The 22,309-nt window shown below is 39.0% G+C and overlaps 1 protein-coding gene across 1 annotated transcript in view; it reads right to left on the bottom strand.

The window, feature by feature from the left end:
- The window catches only part of AGO4 (argonaute RISC component 4), a 40,138-nt gene that overhangs the window by 5,658 nt on the left and 12,171 nt on the right, over positions 1-22,309 (bottom strand). The window contains exons 3-17 of the mRNA XM_039251685.1: positions 20,952-21,072; positions 18,683-18,864; positions 18,358-18,494; positions 18,088-18,222; positions 17,328-17,415; positions 14,568-14,715; positions 14,209-14,328; positions 13,957-14,085; positions 13,582-13,715; positions 12,296-12,480; positions 10,836-10,995; positions 7,464-7,779; positions 7,188-7,322; positions 990-1,091; positions 523-722 (exon numbers count right to left, since the gene is read on the bottom strand). Coding sequence (XP_039107616.1) covers positions 523-722; positions 990-1,091; positions 7,188-7,322; positions 7,464-7,779; positions 10,836-10,995; positions 12,296-12,480; positions 13,582-13,715; positions 13,957-14,085; positions 14,209-14,328; positions 14,568-14,715; positions 17,328-17,415; positions 18,088-18,222; positions 18,358-18,494; positions 18,683-18,864; positions 20,952-21,072 — 2,292 coding nt within the window. The remainder of the gene's footprint in view (positions 1-522; positions 723-989; positions 1,092-7,187; positions 7,323-7,463; positions 7,780-10,835; positions 10,996-12,295; positions 12,481-13,581; positions 13,716-13,956; positions 14,086-14,208; positions 14,329-14,567; positions 14,716-17,327; positions 17,416-18,087; positions 18,223-18,357; positions 18,495-18,682; positions 18,865-20,951; positions 21,073-22,309) is intronic.

Genomic DNA, 22,309 nt, shown 5'->3' with positions numbered 1-22,309 from the left:
TCTGATTCTTACTGAGATCCCTATTTGGGGGTAAAAATGGTCTGGCACCCCTCCTCTCCCACACACTTGCCGAGATTCACTCTAGTGCGTTCTTTCAGATTGTACTGAAAGCAAAGTGAAATGTTCAGGATTTCTTCTCGCATGAAGTGGAATCCACAGGCCTGTGACTGCTTGGACTGGAGCCAGGACACTGTGCCAGCCACCTTTGAGGCTGATCAGGACCTAAACAGCACTGAATGCATTTTGTTCTAAGGGAAAACCACAGGCAGCTCCAAATTAGACTTTTCCCTTGGGCAGACTCTAGACACACCATGCAAGTATGAGCAAGCCTGAGCACTTCTTGGACCACAAGTCACATTAGAAGCTCTCAAAGGCACATGCGATTTTATTTGCTTCTTGAAATTTAAACCCTAAAAGGAAGTTTAGCTCTTCCAAAAGTTTTCTGTAGTAGCTCTCTTTTTTTTTTTTTAACATGTTGCTGACTCAGATGAAAAGAGATTTCATGGTGCCTGAGAAACTTGCCTGTCATGATCCTTATCCACCAGATGATACCTTGCCCGGAATGCTACAAGCCGGGCATAATATGCAGGAGCTGGAATGGAGACGGAGCGTGTGCACCGCACATAGGTGTGACACAGCTGGTAAGTTAGTAGCTGGAGCTCATCTGCGGTGAAGCAGTTGTCATCCCATAAGACCTGGTAATGTGAAGGACGGCTGGTTCCCTGGAGAGAGACTTGTACGATTAATACATTTCTGACATGGGTTAATTACCTGAGAGGAGAGAAGAATTGAAATCCACTCCTTAAATTCAGAAGTATTCCTGCCTAGCACACCTACCAGCAGATACCCAGACCGAAAGGTAACAGTTCTAGAATACAAGCATTGACAAACTGATGCATAGTGTTGAATAACAAGTCTACTCAAGCTGGTTGCTTGATTTGCAAACATCTCCTTATCAAGTCAAAGATCTGAACCAGCTTCCAAATTACCTGAATTCCTGCATGACTACAGAGATAAAAGTCAAACTCCGATGGATGTGTGATGGTGCTATCCACTGTAGTGCCTGCTGGTACATTGCCACTTTTCCCCACCTATCAAAAAAAAAAAAAAAAAAAAAAAAAAGAGAGAGAGAGAGAGAGAGAGAGAGATGGGGAGGAGGTATAATTAGTCATCAAAATGCCAAACTGAGCTCAGGCCATATTTTCCTTTTATGTGTTAATTGGTAACAAGTTGGCAAACTGTTCTTAAGTGAACTTTTGAAAATCAGTTTAATTCAACATGTTGAATTTTCTGTAACTCTCCTTAGCCCAACCACTTTATCCTTACGTATTTTCCCAAACAAATATACTCCATTGTTTCTCTAGCGGAATCCAGAGAAAGAATTATTTTATCTATGACTTTGGGTTGCATTATTGTCATCTATTTACAGATGCTATATTGGAATATTGACCTATTGGCATTGTTCACAGAAGGGGTGAAAAGACATTTGCAATGGATAAGCTTCCTGTGGAAAAAATTCAACTTTTTAAAAAAAAAATATTTATTTTAAGAGAGAGAGGGAAAGAGAATGAGCAGGGGAGGTGCCCCGAAAAAAAAAAAAAGCCACTTTATTTCTTACTTGAAGTAAAAAAATATGCACAACTTTCATTAAAAGTTAAGATGAAGAGGGGTGGTTAGGTGGCTCAGTCAGTTAAGTGTCTGACTTTGGCTCAGGTCATGATTTCATGGTTTGTGAGTTCAAGCCCCACATTGGGTTCTGTGCTGACAGCTTGCAGCCTAGAGCCTGCTTCAGATTCTGTGTCTCCCCCTCTCTCTGCACGTTCCCTGCTTAAGCTCTGTCTCTCTTTCTCTCTCTCTCTCAAATGTAAATAACCATTAAAAAAAAGAAAACTTTAAACAAAAGTTAAGATGAAGAAATATTTGTACTGGTACACCAGGCTCAACAAAAGTAATGCTTTTGGGGCGCCTGGGTGGCTTAGTCGGTTAAGATTCTGACTTCAGCTCAGGTCATGATCTCATAGTTTGTGGGTTTGAGCCCCATGTCAGGCTTTGTGGCTGACGACTCAGAGCCTGGAGTGTGCTTCTGTTTCTGCCCCTTCCCCATTCGTGCTCTCTCACAAAAATAATAAACACTAAAAAAAAATTAAAGAAAGAAAAAGTAATGCTTTGACAGTAGCAATAAAAGAAGTCACTGGCACTGTGACTTACTGGCATTACCAGTAAGAGGGCACTGAAATGAGAATTAGAAAAACCAGGGTTTCAATTCCAAGCCTAGTCTTGCAACTACATACCTTGAACAAAGCATAACACCTTTGGGTTTTAATCAAATCAGCTATAAAAGCATCTATAAAACACTTCTAAAATTCTAAATTGTAAGGTTCAATTACAGCCAAAGTTCTAAAATCAAACTTCTAGGAAAGCAGAGGGGAGAACTTCAAAAATGTATTTGCAAGTAAAGGAATTAAACTTTGCTACTTGGTCAATTTTCATCCTCTTGTGATATACAGCAGGGGTCCATATGAGGAAGTTTATTTTGCATAGAGGCATGAGTTTTATTGGAGTTTATTTGGTTCTACTCTAACTACCGTGACCTTCAAATGAATTGTATACCAATGTGTACAAGAACATTAATGAGTATAGAAAAGTCTCATTCTATCAAATTCAATTATGGACTCGGGGACCTAGCTGGACAAAAGGAAATGTAACTGAGTTATAATAGTTCTTGCATTGTTTTCCAAAGTGTCTTCTTGAGGAATATTAGTTCTGCAGGATGTGTTTAGGTATTTTATGGTCAAACAGATTTGAGAAATACTGGGTTGAACCCAAGTTAAAATGGTTTTTCTATTGTAGGATTTCTCAGAAGCTTTATTCAGCAATGTATAATCTTTAAGAGGGAGATGGTGGATATAGTACTTCCCAAACTTATTTGACCTTCGAATCCTTTTTGAAGCAACTCTCTTGGAATCAACAGATGAGAATCTAAGGAGGTGATGCCCTCAGGAAAAAGGGATCCAGGCATGTTTAATTCAATAATTACTGCTTAAGCACCCACGTGCAAGGCTCTGCAGCAGATGTTGGGGATGAGAGACGGAGGCACGGAGAGAACTAATAAACTTGCACTCCTGCCCTTCATCAACACCATCTGCAATGAACTGTAATGCAGTGTGATAAGGGCATTAAAGAAGGCACTGGAAAAAGCTGGTGGGAGGAAATAGTTGAGCCATCTTTATAAGCAGGAGTTGAAAAGGGGGATGGGATGAAAACAGGAAACACTCCAAATAGCCCCTAAAGTCAGAAATAGATAAACTGGTTCAGCCATATGATGAATACTAAGGAATAAAAAGGAATAAACTGCTGATATACATGATCAACTTGGATGAATATCAAATGCATTATGCTAAGTAAAAGAAACCAGAACACAGGCTATGGTATCCCACATATATGTTATTCTGGAAAAAAACCAAAACAGTAAGACAGAATGTCTGTCAATGATTGCTAGGGGCTATAGGTGAGGGAAAGGGTTGACTGCAGAGGGCTTGGAAGAATGTGTGTGTGTGATGTATTGTTTATACCTTCATAGACATGGTGGTTACACAATTATATGCACTTGTCACAACTTGCAAAATAAAAAGGGTGGGTTTTACAGTATCTATGTTATACCTTAATAAAAATAGAAGGGGAAGTAAAGAGTGGGATGGATGTGGTCATTCCATGGATTCAAACACACAGTGTGGGAAATGGATGGTGTAGGAGGGTATGGTGGAAAGATGAAACTAAAATGTTATGTTTTGGCTACCTTAGGAAAGCAAGAACACCAAAGGGAAGTATTTGGCAGGCAATGAGGGATAAATAAAGGTTTCTGAATAGTAGAATGGCAAGGTAAGATATGTATTTTTTTAAGAAAGCTCTACGCCCAATGCGGGGCTTGAACTTGTGTCCCCAAGATCAAGAGTCACATGCTCTACTGACTGAGACAGCCAGGCGCCCTGAGATCTGTATTATTTAAACATAGCCCTGATGGCAGGTGGATGGTGAATCTGTGAAGGAGAAATGCAGATGGGGAGACCACTAGGAGTCTCCTGCAATACAGAAAGTTCTGCTTAGGCCAGAGGGAACACACAAGGTGAAGAATTGAGATAAGAGATTTCAGGGCAGAATACAAGACTATTTGAGCAACTGAATATGGGGTGATAGGAAAGAAGCAGAGTTTAAAGGCAAATCTTAAGTTTCTAGCTTGGCTGAATTAATGGACAGTGATGCCAAGTCACAGAAGAAAAGGAAAATTGGGGGTGGAATAGGCTTTGGATGAGGATAAAACAATAAGTAGAAGGTTTAGACGTGTTTTACTTGAAATGCCTGTGGTAGATTGTATCACTAGTGCCAAATATTCCCATGCCCTTCCCTGGGGGAGGATTATACATCCCCACCCAATTAACTCAGGAGTGGCCATGTAACTTGCTTTGGCTGTAAAATGTGGCCTGAAATGTGTAACTTCTGGGCAGAAGCCTTAAGAGCCAGCATATGGCTCATGTGTATCTTCCCCCCCTCTGATGTAATGACTGGTGACGTTCAAGATAGATTCTTCTCTGTCAGCCTAGGTTCCAAACGGAGGACATCAGGGTCACAGCTGCAGCAGAGACACAGCACGTGTGTAATATGAGCAAGAAATACATCTTTGTAAGCCACAAAGACTTTGGAGTTTTTTCGTTACAACAGCCTAGCCTATCTTGCCGATACAATGTGTACAGAGCATCTAAATAAATGCGTCTGGTAGACAATTGGAGGTGAAGGTCAGGAACTGCATAGAGATGTTTGTGGCTGGGAATACAAATTTAGGAGTCTCTAAGCAAATCAATGAGTGCAGAAAAGTGGGTGAGACTAAAGAGATTTCAAATTCAGAAGAGAAGAGGGAGAAAAGTGTGAAATGCCTGGAAACACCAGTGTTTGATGGACAGAGGAAGAGGGGTCTAAGAAAGCCTGGTTATACAGGAGGACAGTGAATCTGGAAAGTCATACTATTGCTAAGGCAAAGAGGTTAGTGTAAGAACCTGACAAGATATCACTAGATTCGAAACAAGCAAGTCACTGAGCAAACAGCTTCAGGAGAATCATTGAAACTGAAGTCAGCCTACAGGGAATTGATTTAATATGTAAGAAGGTACAGATGGAAAGTCAGTTTTCCTCTAGAAGTTTGGTCATGAAATAAAAGAAAGATAAGCAGAGTAAAGGAAAGCTTAGTGGGGGGGAACCTAGGAAGAGTTGAGGAACTTTAGAGAGTGAGGCAAAGGAATCAGAGTTTTGAAAAACAATGCTAATTAATAGAGTGTTCCTTTAGGAACAAAAGCCCGGGTGGAGAGATCAGCCTCTGAGATGTGAGAGCACGGAGAGAAGAAAACACATTTCAGTACATTTGAAAGTAGAGGAGAAGAAGCTGAGAAAACTCCTGCCTTCTAGATTTTGTTTCCTGGGGAAATAGAGGATAATCCTACTGCTGACGAGGTAAAGTGTTGCCAGGGAAGGCATCACAGATTGGGACAGAGAGTTGAGGAGGTTTGGAATACATGCTGTGGGGAACTGGAGGAACAGAGAAACTGCAGCCTCAAGGGCTGGCTGAGATTTGATACCACCAATCTGAAATATCATTCATCATTAAACAAATGACTTTCTTCTCAGCAATCTCTCTATTGGCCTGAGAATTGAAGCAAAGGAAATGGGTAAATGGACTGATCTAGAGTTGGAGACTGGCAAAAGGCATGTTTAGAAAACTGAATATGTTGGTAAGTGTCAAGGGAGCAGGGTGGACCAAGGATCAGGGTTATCAGTTATTGGAAAGTTAGGAATGACATGGGATGGTAAAGAACAAAATGATGAGATAGCTCGGGTTTTAGGAAGATAATTCAGGTCCTAGAGCTACATGGACAGCAAGCTAACAAAGGGATGGAAAGGTGATGGGGGTGGCAGGGTATTCTGTGACCAAGGCTCAGGCAAAAGTTTGGAGAATCTGTATTAGAAGGGGTCTAAGAAGCACTCTTGAATCAGGGTTTGGGCAATTCAGAAGACAACACTTAGAGTCGGAGCTGATTGGTGGAACTGGAGCCCAAGGAGAAAACCTTGTTTTCCAATAATTCTGAAAACGGAAAGAAACAGCTTAGCCTTGGATTAGGGACAAAAACTAAGGGCGTACTAGAAAATAATGGGAGTGACCCACAAGATTGTAAGATTAAGCAACAGAGAGAACTGGTCTCTGGGGTAGATCAGGGAAGGCCTGGAAAAGATGAAGAAATGTCATAGAAAATATCATAGAGGCAGAGTCACCCATTATTAAATACCCATAATTTGGCTAGTTTACACAATAAATAACAGATTATAAATACATTATGCTAAATACCTCTTACCAAGTGCTAGGAATTGTACCCCAAATTAATATTCATTTATTAATTTAATCCTTATAACAACCCTGTGAGATAGGTATTCTTCTCATTACATTTACAGTTGAGAACATTATGGCTTAGAGAAGTTAACTTTCCCATGGTTAGTAAGTACGACATCATGAGCGTTCAAAGTGTGTATCCCAAGAATCCCATGCACTGATACAAAATCACATGGAAGAGAAATTCTACTTTATATCTTAGAACCATGCCTTAGGCATTGGTAACAAAAAGTAGCAATATGATAATAAAGTCCAGAGAGGGGCGCCTGGGTGGCTTAGTTGGTTAAGCGTCTGATTTTGGCTCAAGTCATGATCTCACAGACAGTGGGTTCGAGCCCCATGTTGGGCTCTGTGCTGACAGCTTGGAGCCTGGAGCCTGCTTCAGTTCTTTGTGTGTGTCTCTCTCTCTGCCCTTCCCCTGCTTGCACTCTCTCTCTCTCAAACATAAACATTTAAAAAAAATTTTTTTTAATCCAAATAGATAAAACATCCCTTTGGAGGTTGCCTGTATCACCGGAGCATGGCTGGTATGTTTTTGACCCCCACTTAACAACTCTCAAAGCCAGCACTTCTGTCACACAAGAGAAATACTCAGTCTTAAAACATGTATCATTCAGAATTTCATCTAAGTTCAACTGGAATTAATGTTTATTAACTTATTATTGCACTTCTGCTTTTAGGGAAAAAATGTATGTATGCCCATTTGAAAACATATTCACTTGTGTCAGATAATGAAGCTTATACCATGGTCTCTTACCCTTTCTGTCTTATCTGCACAGAAGAGTCGTGTGTGATGTCGTTTCTGCACCACAATGTAGGTTATTCCTGGCCGATAATCTTCTTCCAAGCTAATACATGCTTTCCGAATTGCTATTAGCTCTGGCCACGCTACCTACGAGTTACAAATAGAATGGTGTTTAATTGAGAACTCTCCTAAAATCTCTCAGATCTGATTTACCCAGAGTGGCAGATGGGAGGAAGCTCCATCAGACACCTAGAAACCCCGAAAGGCAGCTATGGGTAGTCAGAGTACCTGTTTCATTTGTCCCTCGGATACCCCTCCACGGTAATAGATGATCCGAGTGGGTTTGAAGCGTGTGGATTTGTAGAACTGGATCAGCAGCTCCCGAACCATGTTAGTAAGGTCCTGAATGACCTCCTGACTATAGAGGAGCTCCTGGGAGGTCTCCTGGCGGGAGGTCTGCACCCGAACGGTGGCACAGTACCGGCTGGGGTGCCCATCCATACTGCCAACGACAGCAGCAATGGAAGGCTTCTTCCCATCCCCTGCTGGGGGGTGCGTGACATCGGCTCCCAGGAAGATGACAGGCTGCTGGAACACCGAGGGCCTGCTCAGATTGAAGGAAACGCACAGATGAACACGTCTGTGTTTAGCAAGCTTACCAGACACAATCACAGATATAATCTTACAAAAGAGAACAAAGACCTGTGACCATTAGGTGAGAACTCTAAGGGCCATGGAGCGTCTGTGCCTCTCCTGCAATGAATCTGAATTGACTTAAGAAGTCAACATGGTTGAGGGACACCTGGGTCTCTCAGCTGGTTAAGCATCTGACTTCAGCTCAGGTCATGGTCTCGTGGTTTAAATTAAAAACTTTTTTAAAAAGAAGTCAACATTGCTCTTCTATAATAGCCGGAAGGTAAGAAGACCTGAGCTGAACTGAATAAAATCACTCTGTGTAAAGTGAAGACTTTTCCAGAACAAGCTCTTTTGGGATCCTAGTATTCCTACAGCAGATACAGAAATGCAGAATGTACATGGAACTGGAACAGAATCCCCCAGTGGTCTTTAAATTTGGTTTATTTATTTATTTTGAGAGAGAGAGAGAAAAAGAGGGAGAGAGAGAACATGAGTGCATGCAAGCAGGGGAGGGGCAAAGAGAGAGGGAGAGAGAAAGAATCCCAAGCAAGTTCTGAGCTATAAGCATGGAGCCCCATGTAAGGCTCAAACTTGTAAACTGCGAGATCATGACCTGAGCTGAAACCAAGAGTTGGACACTTAACCAACTGAGCAACTCAGGCACCCTATTTTTAAGAATTTTTACTTACTTACTTGTTTAGTTATTTATTTTGAGAGAGAGACCTCAATGCTCTTTAAGATGTGAGGCTTAGAGAATTGAGTCTATCTACTTCCCTATTTTAATCTGTAGTATTCATCACTTATACCATATATTTTACTCAATTTTTTTTTTAAGATTTTATTTTTAAGTAATCTCTACCCCCATTGTGGGGCTTGAACTCATAACCCTGAGATCAAAAGCCACACACCCTATCAACTGAGCCAGCCAGGCACCCCACTAAATTATTTATTGTCTACACACATGCACGCACAAACACACACATACACACTCACACACACAAATATACGTTCCACAAGGGCAAGAATTTTGTTTTGTTTTGTCTTGTTCATTGCAGTATTCCTAATGCCTAAACACTGCCTGGCTCAAGGTTGGCACTCAACAAGTATTTGTTGAAAGAATTTATTTATTTGGCGATGATTTTTCTAAGAAGTCAAGGAGAAAAATATCATGCATGCTTCTCTGGCAAATTCCTTAAGATAAGGCTTGGAATTGAGTACTAATTCTTTAAGTTTAATATAGGAGACATCCCAAATCTTAAAATCTCCTATAATAGGTACTAAAGAATAGATACCTCCATGAGGGCAGAGGCTGTGCTATATTTCTCTGTATGTATCATTATGCAACATGGGTCTGGCACAGAGCAGTACAACAGCAAACATATATCTATAATGTACATATGTGTAACATAGTAACAGCTTACGTATACTACGTACCAGTCACTGTGCTAAGCACTTTACCTGTATTGACTCATTTAGTCCTCAGAAAAATTCCATGAGGGTAGCACAATTATCATCTCAATTTTCTATATTTAAAAAATGAGACCAAAGAGAGTAAGATTGCCCAAGCTTACATAACTAGGAAGCAGTAAAGTTGGAATCCAAACCTTAGGAAGTCAGACACCAAAGTATGCACTCTAGGCTACTACGATATATTGTCTCAAATGTTTGAGGTGAAATTAAATGATTTCAGATTTTAGGTTAACTTCTCATATGGCCTGCATACCTTATCTACCAATGTTGTAAGATGGATTTTGTTACCTATACACTTCATCCAAGGGAAAATTAAGAATTGGAATATGATTGTACAATAGCAAGGCACTCAAGTTCACATTCTTGTTAAGTATAGCGATGACTAATACCACAGCCCTAAATTTATCTTTTCAGGTCACTTTCACATACTGAATTTTACATGAAAAAATATTTTTAAGTTTATTTATTTATATTCAGAGAGACAGAGACAGCACAAGGTGGGAGAGGCAAAGGGAAAGGGAGAGAGAGAGAATCCCAAGCACTGGCAGTGCGGAGCCCGATGCAGGGCTCAGATCCGCAAAGCCATGAGATCATGACCTGAGCCGAAACCAAGAGTTGGACACTTAACCAACTGTGTCATCCAGGCACCCCCACATGGAAACATTTTAGAGTTAACAAGTCAGATATTATTTCAATAGATAGAGAAACTACAAATTAATAAAAAGATTAATAACCCCAACTAAAAAATGGGCAAAGAACTAAACAAACCCATCACAAAAGAGGATATCCAAATAGCCAACAAACATATGAAATTGTGCTCAACATGATTAATCATTAGGGGGATGCAAATTAAAACCATAATAAGATACTATTACCTCCAAACAAAATGGTTAAAGTTAAAAGGACTGATACTACCAAGTGTTGGTGAGAATATGAAGGAACTTAGAACTCTCAGGGGAAACGTAAACTGCTACAACCACTCTGAAAAATTACTAGACAGCATCTATCAGTGATAAATACATGTATTCTCAATAACTTAACAATTCTGTTCTTGGATATATACTCAAGAGAAAGAGTACTTAAAGTCTACCAAAAATATAGAAAAATTGTATGATGAATGTGTAAGAATATCTCTCAATGGTAGAGTAGATAAAAATTCTGTGGTGTATTCATATAATGAAATAATACACAACAGTGAAATAAACCAAATGACTACTTAATACAGTAACATGAATGAATTCCAGACACATAACGACAAGCAAAAGAAGATAGGTATAAAATATGACATGAAGTTCAAAAATAGGCAAACCTAGTCTATGGTCAGAGTGTTTACTTTTGGGGGTCATCTGTTGGAAGGGGCCACAAGGAAGACTGACAAGGTGCTGGAAATGTTCTATATCTTCATCTGAGTAGCAGTTAGATGGGTGCATTCATACATACATAAGAAAAAGTAATTGAGATGCATGTATGAGATTTATGTGCTTTACTGTGTATTATGTTACATTCGATCTTACGTAATAAAAGAGTGAAGGGAAAAAGAGTTCAGAATCTTACCTTTGATGAGGTACAAGCACATTGTTAATTCCTCCAAGCTTTGCATTTATCTTCAGGCAAAGGTTGGAAAGGGTTTGGGGTGAGGTCTTCACCACATTTTTTACCTGGACACACTGTGTGGCCATACCCAGAAGGGTATCTCCAACACGTTTCACCTCCGCTACAAGAATAAATCCATTAATTAATTTAACAATGTTTAAATATTCTCCTAATTACTAAGAATAGAGGGGAAAATCCACACAAACATTTACAGAGTGCCTACTATATACTGTACCCTGTGCTAGATGTGGCTGTTTCATTTGCTAAACCCCCAGGGCAATTTTACCTCTTCTTCCCTCCGGCAGGGAGGCCACTTGAAGCTAGGCCACTTCTTTTACCCTTGGATGCTGCCTGCCACTACTAACTCAGTCCTCTGAGGTTACTTTTTCCACAGGACTGGTCTGGCAAAGGAATCCATCTCCCAGCTCCTCCCTATCAGTATACATGCCAGCTTTTTGAATTTTAAGTATTTTTTCCAATCCTCTCCCTCCTCCCCTCTAAGCACAGAGATAACCAGAAAGTAACAAAAGACACAACTACAGAGGGAGTTGAAGACATTTTGTAAAGTTCAAACAGTTGGTCTGTAGCTCCCAAATCCTTTACTTAGATCATAGTCAAAGGAACTTTGTATCATTCTTGTTTTAATAGATACAAACAGCTACTTTTCCGCAAATAGTTGGTTCTCCCACTCTTCCCCACTCTGATATTCCTACATGCTTTTTATCAAACATTACAGTTTTTCCTGCTTTGAGGACTATGGTGGAATTGTACTGTATGCCCAATGCTCTTCCCCACTGTACTTCCTGGACCCCATTCTTTCTTCCTGCAAAAAGGTTGGGAAGAGCCATGTGGCTGGTTGTGGTCAAGAAGTTGCAGATATTGGTGCACCTGGGCGGCTCAGTCTGTCAAGTGTCTGAATCTGGATTTTGGCTCAGCTCATGATCTCACAGTTCATGAGATCGAGCCCTGTGTCGGGTCATGTGCCAACCTTGAGGAGCCTGCTTGGGATTCTTTCTCTCCTTCTCTCTCTGCCCCCGCTACACATTCTCTCTCTCTCTCTCTCTCCCTTTCTCTCTCTCTCTCTCCTCTCTCAACATAAATAAATAAACTTAAAATTAAAAAAAAAAAGAAGTTGCAGATGTTAAGAGCCTTCCAGAGCCCTCTTTTCTCTTTGCCATGGTGCCAACAACATTCCAAATAGCAACTGCTGTGCCAATCTGGATCCCAGAGTGAAAATAACATGATGACATGGAACAGAGGACTCAGTCTACCTCAATGGATACACAGCAAAAGCAAAAAAATAAATCTTTGATAATTTGAGCCACTGAGAGTTTGGCATCTTTTGTGACTACAGCATAACCTAGCTTATCCTGACCTACTATTTGAAATCATCCCTCATTCAATATTAAAGGGATCCATACCATACACTGGTGTCTTCCCAGGCAAGATAACCACTATGAGCTGTAGGCCCACATATGTCATTTTCAGGTGTTTAAACATGGGCTCCACGCTGTCCGCACCCTGTGCGTACTTGCAGAAACATGGCTGACCCTGGATGGGCATTCCTGCATCCTTAGAGATTTTACGTAGCTGGTCAGTGAAACTCCTGTTAAAATAGAACCAGTGGTACAGTGCTTTCATTTCAGAGTACATTTCTAGCATTTATTTTCCTCTAAGATACTTCTTTCAGTTTTGCACATTCTTAGCCAAAATTAAAAACAAATAAACAAAAAATCCTTAACTGGTTGCCAAAAATGGGCTGGCAATTATGTCACTGCAATTATAATCCACAAAGAATCTGTGTTATTAATATTAAGCTATTAGATTATCATTTTGAATTCTTAAACAATTATGCCTCAGTTGGGCCCCAGGGACTAAAGAGCATTTCTGTTCAAAGGTGTTTTTAAACATTCAAGTCAATAATTCTGAACTAAAGAAAAGCAAAGTCAGAATTTCAGGTCATGTGTATTTTGGTAAGCCTGGCACGAGAATAGTTGGGTAAGCTTGTGTTCAATTGAGAATATGGAAACACAAATCAGTATACTTAGGATTACATTCAAACTTGTAATAGATTTGATTCAATAACAATATCAAAAGAAATCATCACTTTTAAAAAAAGTAAAATTCATTGTGAAGCGTTATATTTGAGATTTGCGAAGTTACTTTAATATATGTATAAAGCTTTCCAAATAATTTTTGTGCATTTGCCAGTATTTGTAGGATTCCTTTCTTTCATCCAGTTCCCTTTTCCTGCCTTGAGTTTTCCACCCTTCTTACTAACTTCCTTTCTATAGATAGCTGCATCTGTAAGACATGAACCAATGATCTTAGTCAGTGACCCTGTAATAAAACAAGCTCACTAGTAAATTATAATGATTAAAAATGGACTAGTTTTTATCTTAGCTGAAAAGATACAATTAATACCAAAGGAAGCTTCACTAAGAACTCAGAAGAGTTTGCCAACTGTCACTGCTTTGGTCTTGTTAGTCACAAATTTCTGCTCTAAATGTAAGGAAGCTGACTCAGATTCTTAATGGCATTCCCAAGTTTGCAATTTACTATAATACAAGGTCTTTTTCCTATAGCCAGATGGTGTCACTATAGGAGTCAGGGATTTAGTGCCAAGTGCACACAGCACATTCATGTAAAGATGGTATTTTCATATCTGGAAGGGATATTACTAAGCTGAAAATATGAAGATACTCACTTTAGTAAATCTTCCCTACATTGTTTCTGAGGCGCAAAACAAGCAACTGCCCAAACTTTAATTTCAATGCCAGCATAAAACTGCTTTCCTCGCATGTCCCAGACACCCTGGTTGGGTGTGGCTACCGTTTTATTCTTTAAAAAAAAAACAAAACAAAAAAGAAACAAAAGAAAAGAGAAAAGACATTACAATCTAAGGCCATTTTAATGTTGATGAGGGGATAAACAAAACTCTATTTGGTATTAGCCAAAAGACAAAAAGCAATACTGAGCAAAACTATGGGTAAATTCAGTGTGGTGTAGTGGAGAAACCCTGCGTTATTCTCTTTTTGACTGGTTGTTGGAAGAAGCTTGCTGAACAAAATGAAAAGCTTACCCGGCCTCCGTACTGCAGCATTGGTGCGGGAAGTACCCTGCCTGTGAGCTCTGTCATTTCATTGTGGACAACAATACCAAATTCTTTAAGGTATGGATCCGGTCCACCCACCATGCTGTTACTCTTCACCTAAGAAACAGGAAAGCCTGCATATATAAAAAGCAAAGAGTAACTGTGCCCCACCAGGCGTTTTATATTTTCTTCTTTTCTCATCTTAAAGCTAGCTTATCTCGAAGACCATGACTTACTGACCAGTCTACTGATTTCTTCCTGTCTGTCAGGAGCAGATCTTGCTGTCGCTTTGATCATTGTGGAAGTCTGATTGTCTGTGAGCTTCTTTATACAGCGCTGTCCTGCCACAATATTACAGACCTACCGAGGGGCAAAGAGAGATTTGTTTTCTGTAATGGGTTTCTATGTTGTAAGCCTTTGCTAAATTGTATCTTACATCTTCCATTCCCCAAAACATGAAAATGTTGTTACCTAGTAAAGCTATTTGCCCAAAACATTTTAGAAACTAATACTAAATTCTACCACTAGCCTAGAACATGATTTTTTTTTTTAACAAAGAGATTGGCAGATTTGGCAACAGAAAATTCAGTTTAGCTTACCTCAAGTGGCAAGTATGTATGTTTTTGTTCTTGTCCCACTTGGAGACACGGAAGATGGGGGTATTTCAGCTGCAGACTATACTTCTGCTTAAAATACTGGGCTACTGTACATTCCATAGCTTGACCATTTTCTAGCTGTAAAGGAAAACTACAGGAGAGAATATCTTTTCAGAAATTTCTTCAATTTTTTTTCTTAAACAAACAAACAAAAGCCTATTTTTTCTACCTTGATATCAGTCACTTAAAAAACAAAGGCCAATTTTTTTATTTTATTTTATTATTTTTTTTAGATTTCACACCCAGCATGGCGCCCAAAGTGGTGCTTGAACTCATAACCCTGAGATCAAGACCTGAGCTAAGATCAAGAGTCAAGTGCTTGGGACACCTGGGTGACTCAGTCAGTTGAGCATCTGATTCTTGACTTTAGCTGAGGTTATGATCTTATGGTTTGTGAGTTTGAGCCCCACATTGGGCTCTGTGCTGGCAGGGTGGAGTCTGCTTGGGATTCTCTCTCACCCTGTCTCTCTGCCCCTCTCCTGCTCATGTTCCCTTTCTCAAAATAAATAAACTTAAAAAAATTTTTTTTAAAAAAAGAGTCAGATTCTTAACCAACTGCACCCTCCACACAAGAGTTTTATTTGCTTAAGAGAACTTTGTAACATGAATATAATATAGTTATTGAGGCCAATTTCCAGATTCCCAAACCAGGACAAATATATGTGGGTTTGGAGGAAACAAGACTAAATACATGAAAATGAGGCTGTGTCAGGATATTTGATATAAACTGGGGAGTGTGATTTAAGAGGTTACCTTTCTTTGGCTTTTCCAGGGGACAAATTATCTCAAATATTTGGCACCAATACTTGGTAATAACTTTAATCTGCATTCTTAACTGCTATAGCCATACAAAGTAACAATGCAGTGAGGATCATCTATGTGATATTAAAACTATGTGCTTTTAATTTGCATGCAAAGATCATATAAGCCTACAAGTATAATTATTCTTATAGGGTCATGTGAGGTAATTAATGAAAAAGATACAGTTCTTGAAAAAAAAGCTGCATTTCTCAATAGTGACTTCATAAAGTTTGGATAACATTTTTTTCTCCTAAAGAATGAAGTCAATGGTATAATATGAGGAATACATGGAATATCATTTTCTAACTCTTAAGAAATTCACATCAGATGCATATGAGTTCTTACTGAAGAATTTAGTCATATCACACTGAATTAATATACCACATTTACCCAGAGGTCACTCTAAAACTTCTACTATCTAGAACAAAGCCCTCCTAGTGATTTTGATGTACACTAAAATTTAAGGTTTTTTAAATTTATTATTTTTTAAACTTACTTTGAGAAAGAGAAAGAGCACAAGCAGGGGAGGGACAGAGAGAGAGGAAGAGAGAGAGAGAGAGAATCCCAAGCAGCTGCCACACTGTCTCACGGACCCTGACACAGGGCTCCAGTTCACAGACCATTGTGACCCAAGCTGAAATCAAGAGCCAGATGCCAACCAAGTCACATAGGCATCCCGATGTACACTAAAGTTTAAGCATTGAGAACCATGGATCAAAATTAAGTCATACTAGGATGACCAGGTGGCTCAGTCAGCTGAGCGTCTCACTTCAGCTTAGGTAATGATCTCATGGTTTGTGAGTTCAAGCCCCACATCAGGCTGTCTGCTGTCAGTGGAGCCCACTTCAGATCTTCTGTCCCCTCCTCTCTCCCTGCCCCACCCCTACTTGTGTGTGCTCTCTCTCTCTCTCTCTCAAAAATAAACATTAAAAAATTGTTTAAAAAATAAGTCAGACTAGAATATAAACAAACAAAAGTCTACTGACTGAACAAAATAACATAGTTTATATATTTAAGTTCATGCCCCTTACTTTGAGGAGCCAATATTTATTTATATCAGATATGAATTTAAAGATCTTGATTACGAGAATAAAACTTACATGTAGAGTAAACTTAAAAAAATAAAAGCACTTGCATATATATCTTCTGACTATGCACAGTTCCCAGTGGAGTAGAAGCTGGATGATTAGAAAAATGAGTTTGGAGGGGTGCCTGGGTGGCTCAGTCAGTTAAGCATCTGACTTCATTTCAGGTCATGATCTCACATCGGGCTCTGTGCTGACAGCTCAGAGCCTGGAGCCTGTTTCAGATTCTGTCTCTGTCTCTCTGCACCACCACCAACCGCCCCCCCCCCGCCCCCCCGGCTCACACACTGTCTCTTTCTCAAATATAAATAAACATTTTAAAATATACCAAAAAAAAAAATTGGAAAAATGGAAATGAATGAGCTGCTAGAGGCATGCCCTACATACTGACAGCTGGAAGAAGCAGCAGCTAACTACAAAGAGAGAAAAATCCAAACAAAACACAAAGCAATATTTTCCTATGACAGCCTTATATGACTTATAGGCCTTGACAAGCCCTTTGGGACATGCATTGAGAATTACAACAGTATAATAAATGATGCTTTTAATCATGACTCGGCATCATTCTATAAAAGTTGATCTGTGTTTGGCAACCTTGTGTTTAAGAGGTGAAATGAATCAAACGCAAGAAATATGTTTTCCAAATGTCTCTAACAAAAATACTTAAAACAGTTTTTAAAGCTTTGGTGCTTAAAAGTGAGGATTTCAGTGATTTTGAGGATTACACTATGGGATGCCAATTTCTCAAATGATTATAGCAGCTTTCCTCTGTTACCAAAAAATGTTAACAGTATTATTTTATATGTGGTTAACATACGTTTGATGACTGGCTGGCCGTCTAGTCACATTACAAACCCGATATTTTCGTTTCATCTGTCCACAATGGGTGACCTCAACTTTAAGACCTGAAATTTTTAAAAAAGTCAAAACATCAGGTGTTTTCTAAAATCACAGTGATGAAAACAGGTTTACATGTTGTCTTTGGAAAGGCATGGCATTGTATAGGACAAAAGTTGCAAGGAAATGGGAACAATTTCATCATGTGCAGGTAAAAAATCTCAGCTAAGAAGAAAAACTCAGAATCCAGATGACTTAAGATGTGCAATCTACTTAAATTTATTAATTCATTCAATAAATATTTACTAAGCATCAACTACTCTGGTACTTATTATCAGATCTAGAGATAGCCCTAATGAAGCTTGTGTTCTAGTGAGAGAAGAAAGCTGATAACAAGAAGAAAAGAAATTCTAAAGGGAGAATAAATGAACTTGTGTTATTTTATTAAAATGGAAGCTTTATGTGGATAAGGCTTAGAGTGTCTGATATGTGCCAGCTACTGGGCAAGAAGCTTTATACGTTTAATTGCCTTTAATTTTCACATCAACCTTAAAGAGATAGATTATTATCTTTACCTTAGAGATGAATAAATTAATACTCGTGGTGGTTAAGTATCTAGCCGAAGGTCCCACTGATAGAAAAGGCTGGCCTGGAAACCCAAATGTGTCTGACTCCAAGACTACTCCTTCCACTGTGTCAAGCTGCACTTCTGAGATGACTACCACAATGCAAATACCTACCTCTGATTTCTTTGGTAAACTTGACACGTTGGGAATCTGTTAGAGGTTTGGTCTGTTCATTGATGTTCTGAATGTCTAAAACCTCACACATGAACTCAATGATAGGCTGAGCCCGGTAGAAAGCAGTCGCAGATACTAACAAACAGAGAGGAAGGATACTTAGCTTCGGGGAGAGGGAAAGCACCACAAAAAAAAAAAAAAAAAAGAAAAAGAAAAAAAAAAAAGAAAAAACAGACGAAAGGACAGAGTCAAAAGAGAATTCCACCATACCATCAATATTAAGCATCATGTTCCACATAGCAGGTCTCACAGACTGATGAAAGCCAAACCAAACCTCTCTGCCCCCTCCCAGAGGGTGGTAGTAACCTTCAGGAGGTGAGAAAAAAGAACGACCCACTGGAGTGTACCTGGAAAAATGAGTTTGCGTGTTTCACAATCAAAAACTTGAAAGGTCTTTCATTTCTCTCTCAATTTTATAAGAAACTTGAAACCAAGTTTGAACTGTGATTTATGCTGAAACCTATCAGTAGTTCTGATGCAACCTACCAAAAAACCCCTGACATTTGTGGGAAAGAACTCAAATGAAGGTACTAACCTCATGGAGGGAAGGTGTCTTGTGATAACATCAAGTGCTTGTACTGAGTCTTCTGGGACTTCATTCAAGTGCCCAGCCAAAGCTTCTAAAAGCAACTGAAGGCTCACAACTGATACCCACTGAACAGACACTTTAAAGGTTTGGTCTTTACCCTCACCTGGAAGTGTCACTTCCATATCAACCTAAGGGAAAAAAAAAATCATATTTACATGTACCTATTTACAAAGGCTGAAAGAAAGATCCCAGGAATACTCAGTATAGTGTATGCATAAGGAGATTTAACATTAACATTTTCTGTAATTGCAAAACATTGGAAACAACCTAAGTCTCCATAAATAGGGGATAATTTAATATTGACTATTGTCCAAGTAATAGTTTGAAAATAAGGGTAATGCTACAACACGGATGAACTTTGAAAACATCATGCTAAGTGAAATAAGCCAGACACAAAGGGACAAATAATGTATGATTTCACATGTATGAGGTACCTAAAATAGTCAAGTTCGTAGAGGCAGAAAATAGAATAGTGGATACCAGAAACTAGAGGAAGAGGAGAGGGGAACTTAATGTTTAATGGGTACATACTTCCAGTATAGAATGATGAAAAAGTTTTGGAGATCAATAGTGGTCACAATTGTACAACAATGTGAATATGCTAAATGCCGTTGAATTGTACACCTAAAGATGGTTAATTAGGGGCACCTAGGTGGCTCAGACAGTTGAGCATCCGACTCTTGATTTTGGCTCAGGTCATGATCCCAGAGTCATGGGATCAAGCTCCACATCGGGCTCTATGCTGAGTGTGGAGCCCACTTAAGATTCTCTCTCTGTTCTCCTTCTGTCCCTCTCCTCCACTCTCTTTCTATCTCTGTCTCTCTCAAAAAAAAAAAAAAAAAAGGTTAAGAGGGGCCTGGGTGGCTCAGTTGGTTGAGCATCTGACTTCGGTTCAGGTCATGATCTCGAAGTTCGTGGGTTCAAGCCCTGCGTTGGGCTCTGTGGTGTCAGCTCAGAGCCTGGAGCCTGCTTTAGGTTCTGTGTATCCCTCTCTCTCTGCCCCCTCCCTCTCATGCTGTCTCTCAGAAATAAATAAATATTTAAAAATTTTAAATGGTTAAAAGAATAAGCTTTACATTATGTACACACTACAACAATAAAAAGAATTTGAATTTTAAAAAATAATAAAATATATAAATATAAAAAATGGAAGGATCTCCAAAACATTGCTTTTTTAAAATATTTATATATCTGTTTGTTTGTTTATTTATTTAGAGAGATCGTGAGTTGGGGAGGATCAGAGAGGGAGAGAGAATTCCAAGCAGGCTCCACACTGTCAGCACAGGGCTCAATCCCACAAACTGCAAGATCATGACCTGAACTGAAATCAAGAGTTGGACACTTAAGTGACTGAGCCACCCAGGTATCCCTCCCAAACATATTGTTAAATGATAAAGCAAATCATAGAATGATATGCAAACAAACAAGGTTATACATAAACATATGCATAAATAGCTAATGTACATAAAAATATCTGAAAAAATACATACTAAACTATTAGAATAGTTTCTTCTAAAAAAGAAAATGGGATGAAGGGTGTAGGCAGGTGAGGAGGGTAGAAATCACAGTATTTCTAGATTGTGTAAGTAAATTCATAATGAGTATATATTTACATACTGCTTTTCTAATTTAAAAAATAAATTTGTAAAAAAAGTTATTATGGTATTACAAATACTTTCATAATTCAGATAATTTTTAAATAACTTTCTAAAATTGATAAAGACTCCATCGTTTAGATTCAGGTAGCAAGTACTCTAGCAACGTGAAAAACTTGGAATGTATGTAAAGATGACAGAGTCAACCTAAATTCTAATGCTAATCTCATCTTCAATTATTGATTCACTAAGGGACAAGAGAATATGGACCCAATAACAAACGTATCAACACTATGTGAAACAACTCTAAGAATTAAGTTGTCACGGGGTGCCTGGGTGGCTCAGTTAGTTAAGCATTTGACTCTTGGTTTCAGCTCAGGTCATGGTCTCATGGTTCATGAGTTCAAGCTCCACATAGGGCTCTGCACTGACAGCATGGAGCCCACTTGGGATTCTCTGTCTCTCTCTCTCTCTCTGCCCCTTCCTCTCTCTCTGTCTCAGCATAAATAAACATTAAAAAAAAGAAAAGAAAAGAAATAAGTTGCCATTAGAAAGGGAAACATTCCTGTCCTATGTAAATGACCTAAGTCTAATACACATTTCTGGCTGTTAACACTTACCCTATCCCGTCCAATTGGCAGTGGATGTGCTGTGTACATGTTTCTTTTGCCATCATAGCCAGGCTGCCGGTCACCAAATATTTGCATCTTGAAGTGCCGCACCATTGTGTCTACTACCTCTCTTAACAGTAATGGAGAGAGTGGCAGTTAGCTTTGAGAAACGGTGAACAGTAAGGAAACTATCACCATACTTTAATTGAGTTCAAAAATATTTGGAAAAAGTAAGAGTCAAAGTTAGAATTGACTTCAGTAACTAAAAAATAGTTAACAATGGTCAACTAAAGAAAGGTAGCAGCAAGTGAGCAAAGGCAGCTATGAGATGATAAGAAAAGCAGGGAATAAAAAAGGAGCATAAAATTTATGGCATCCTCTCAAACTCTTGCTTTTCACAATCCTCTCTGAAGATAAATATAACCTTATGAGAATAACCTATCTTTGGCATCTAAGTTTGGCAGGAATATTCATAACCGAACCACGATAAGTTTGTTAGCAACTAAACATCCTCATTCAAGTATTATGGTTTCAGGAAAGAGAGTAGGCAGAAATTCAGAAATCTGAGGACCAATAAATCTAAGATGTATCCTACTCCAAGGAGTAAGTCAACCCCTTTGCCAAATGCTTGTAATTTTTTATTCTGTATACTGTCTTGCTTTATTCCAAAGTGCTCCTGAGCAGTGTAGAGAAGGAAATGTAAAATATCCTCATTCCATAAAGATTACCAATGTAGTTTCTTTCTTTTTAGAATGAAAGCCTTTCCCTCAATCAAGCGAGCATAGCTTTACTTCCGTGTTCGTGTATATATGCCAGACCACTCTGCATGCAGGTTCTAGTTACCTTGCAACTAGAGTATATGGTTTGAGATGGACAGATGAGTGTGTGAGCTTTTGGAATGCTAGAGTCAATGAAAGCTCTATATCTCACCAATGTCTAGTGAATGTTACATGTGGTAACTATATCTTAAAAGCCAAAACACATTACAACTAGCTAAGGCATTAATATTCTGCAAATAAAATCTGTGGCAAAAGACATAAACTCAATCATGCAACTGAAAACAATTGATGGAGAAACGCAGTATCATATATTACCAATTAAAAAAGTGAACTTAAGGGGCACCTGGGTGGCTCAGTTAGTTAAGCATCCAACTTTACTCAGGTCATGATCTTGCGGTTCGTGAGTTCGAGTCCCTCATTTAGCTCTGTGCTGACAGCTCAGAGCCTGGAGCCTGCATCAGATTCTGTCTCCCTCTCTCTCTGCTCCTCCCTCACTCATGCTCTGTCTCTCTCTGTCTCAAAAATAAATAAACACTAAAGAAAATTTTTTTAAAAAGCTAACTTCAGAACAATACATTTTCATATTAG

Source organism: Hyaena hyaena, unplaced genomic scaffold (assembly GCF_003009895.1).
Source record: "Hyaena hyaena isolate Hyena2069 unplaced genomic scaffold, ASM300989v1 scaffold_397, whole genome shotgun sequence".
NCBI lineage: Eukaryota > Metazoa > Chordata > Mammalia > Carnivora > Hyaenidae > Hyaena > Hyaena hyaena.
Note: the sequence above shows the minus strand (reverse complement) of the source record. Positions and strands in the feature narration are given on the sequence as shown.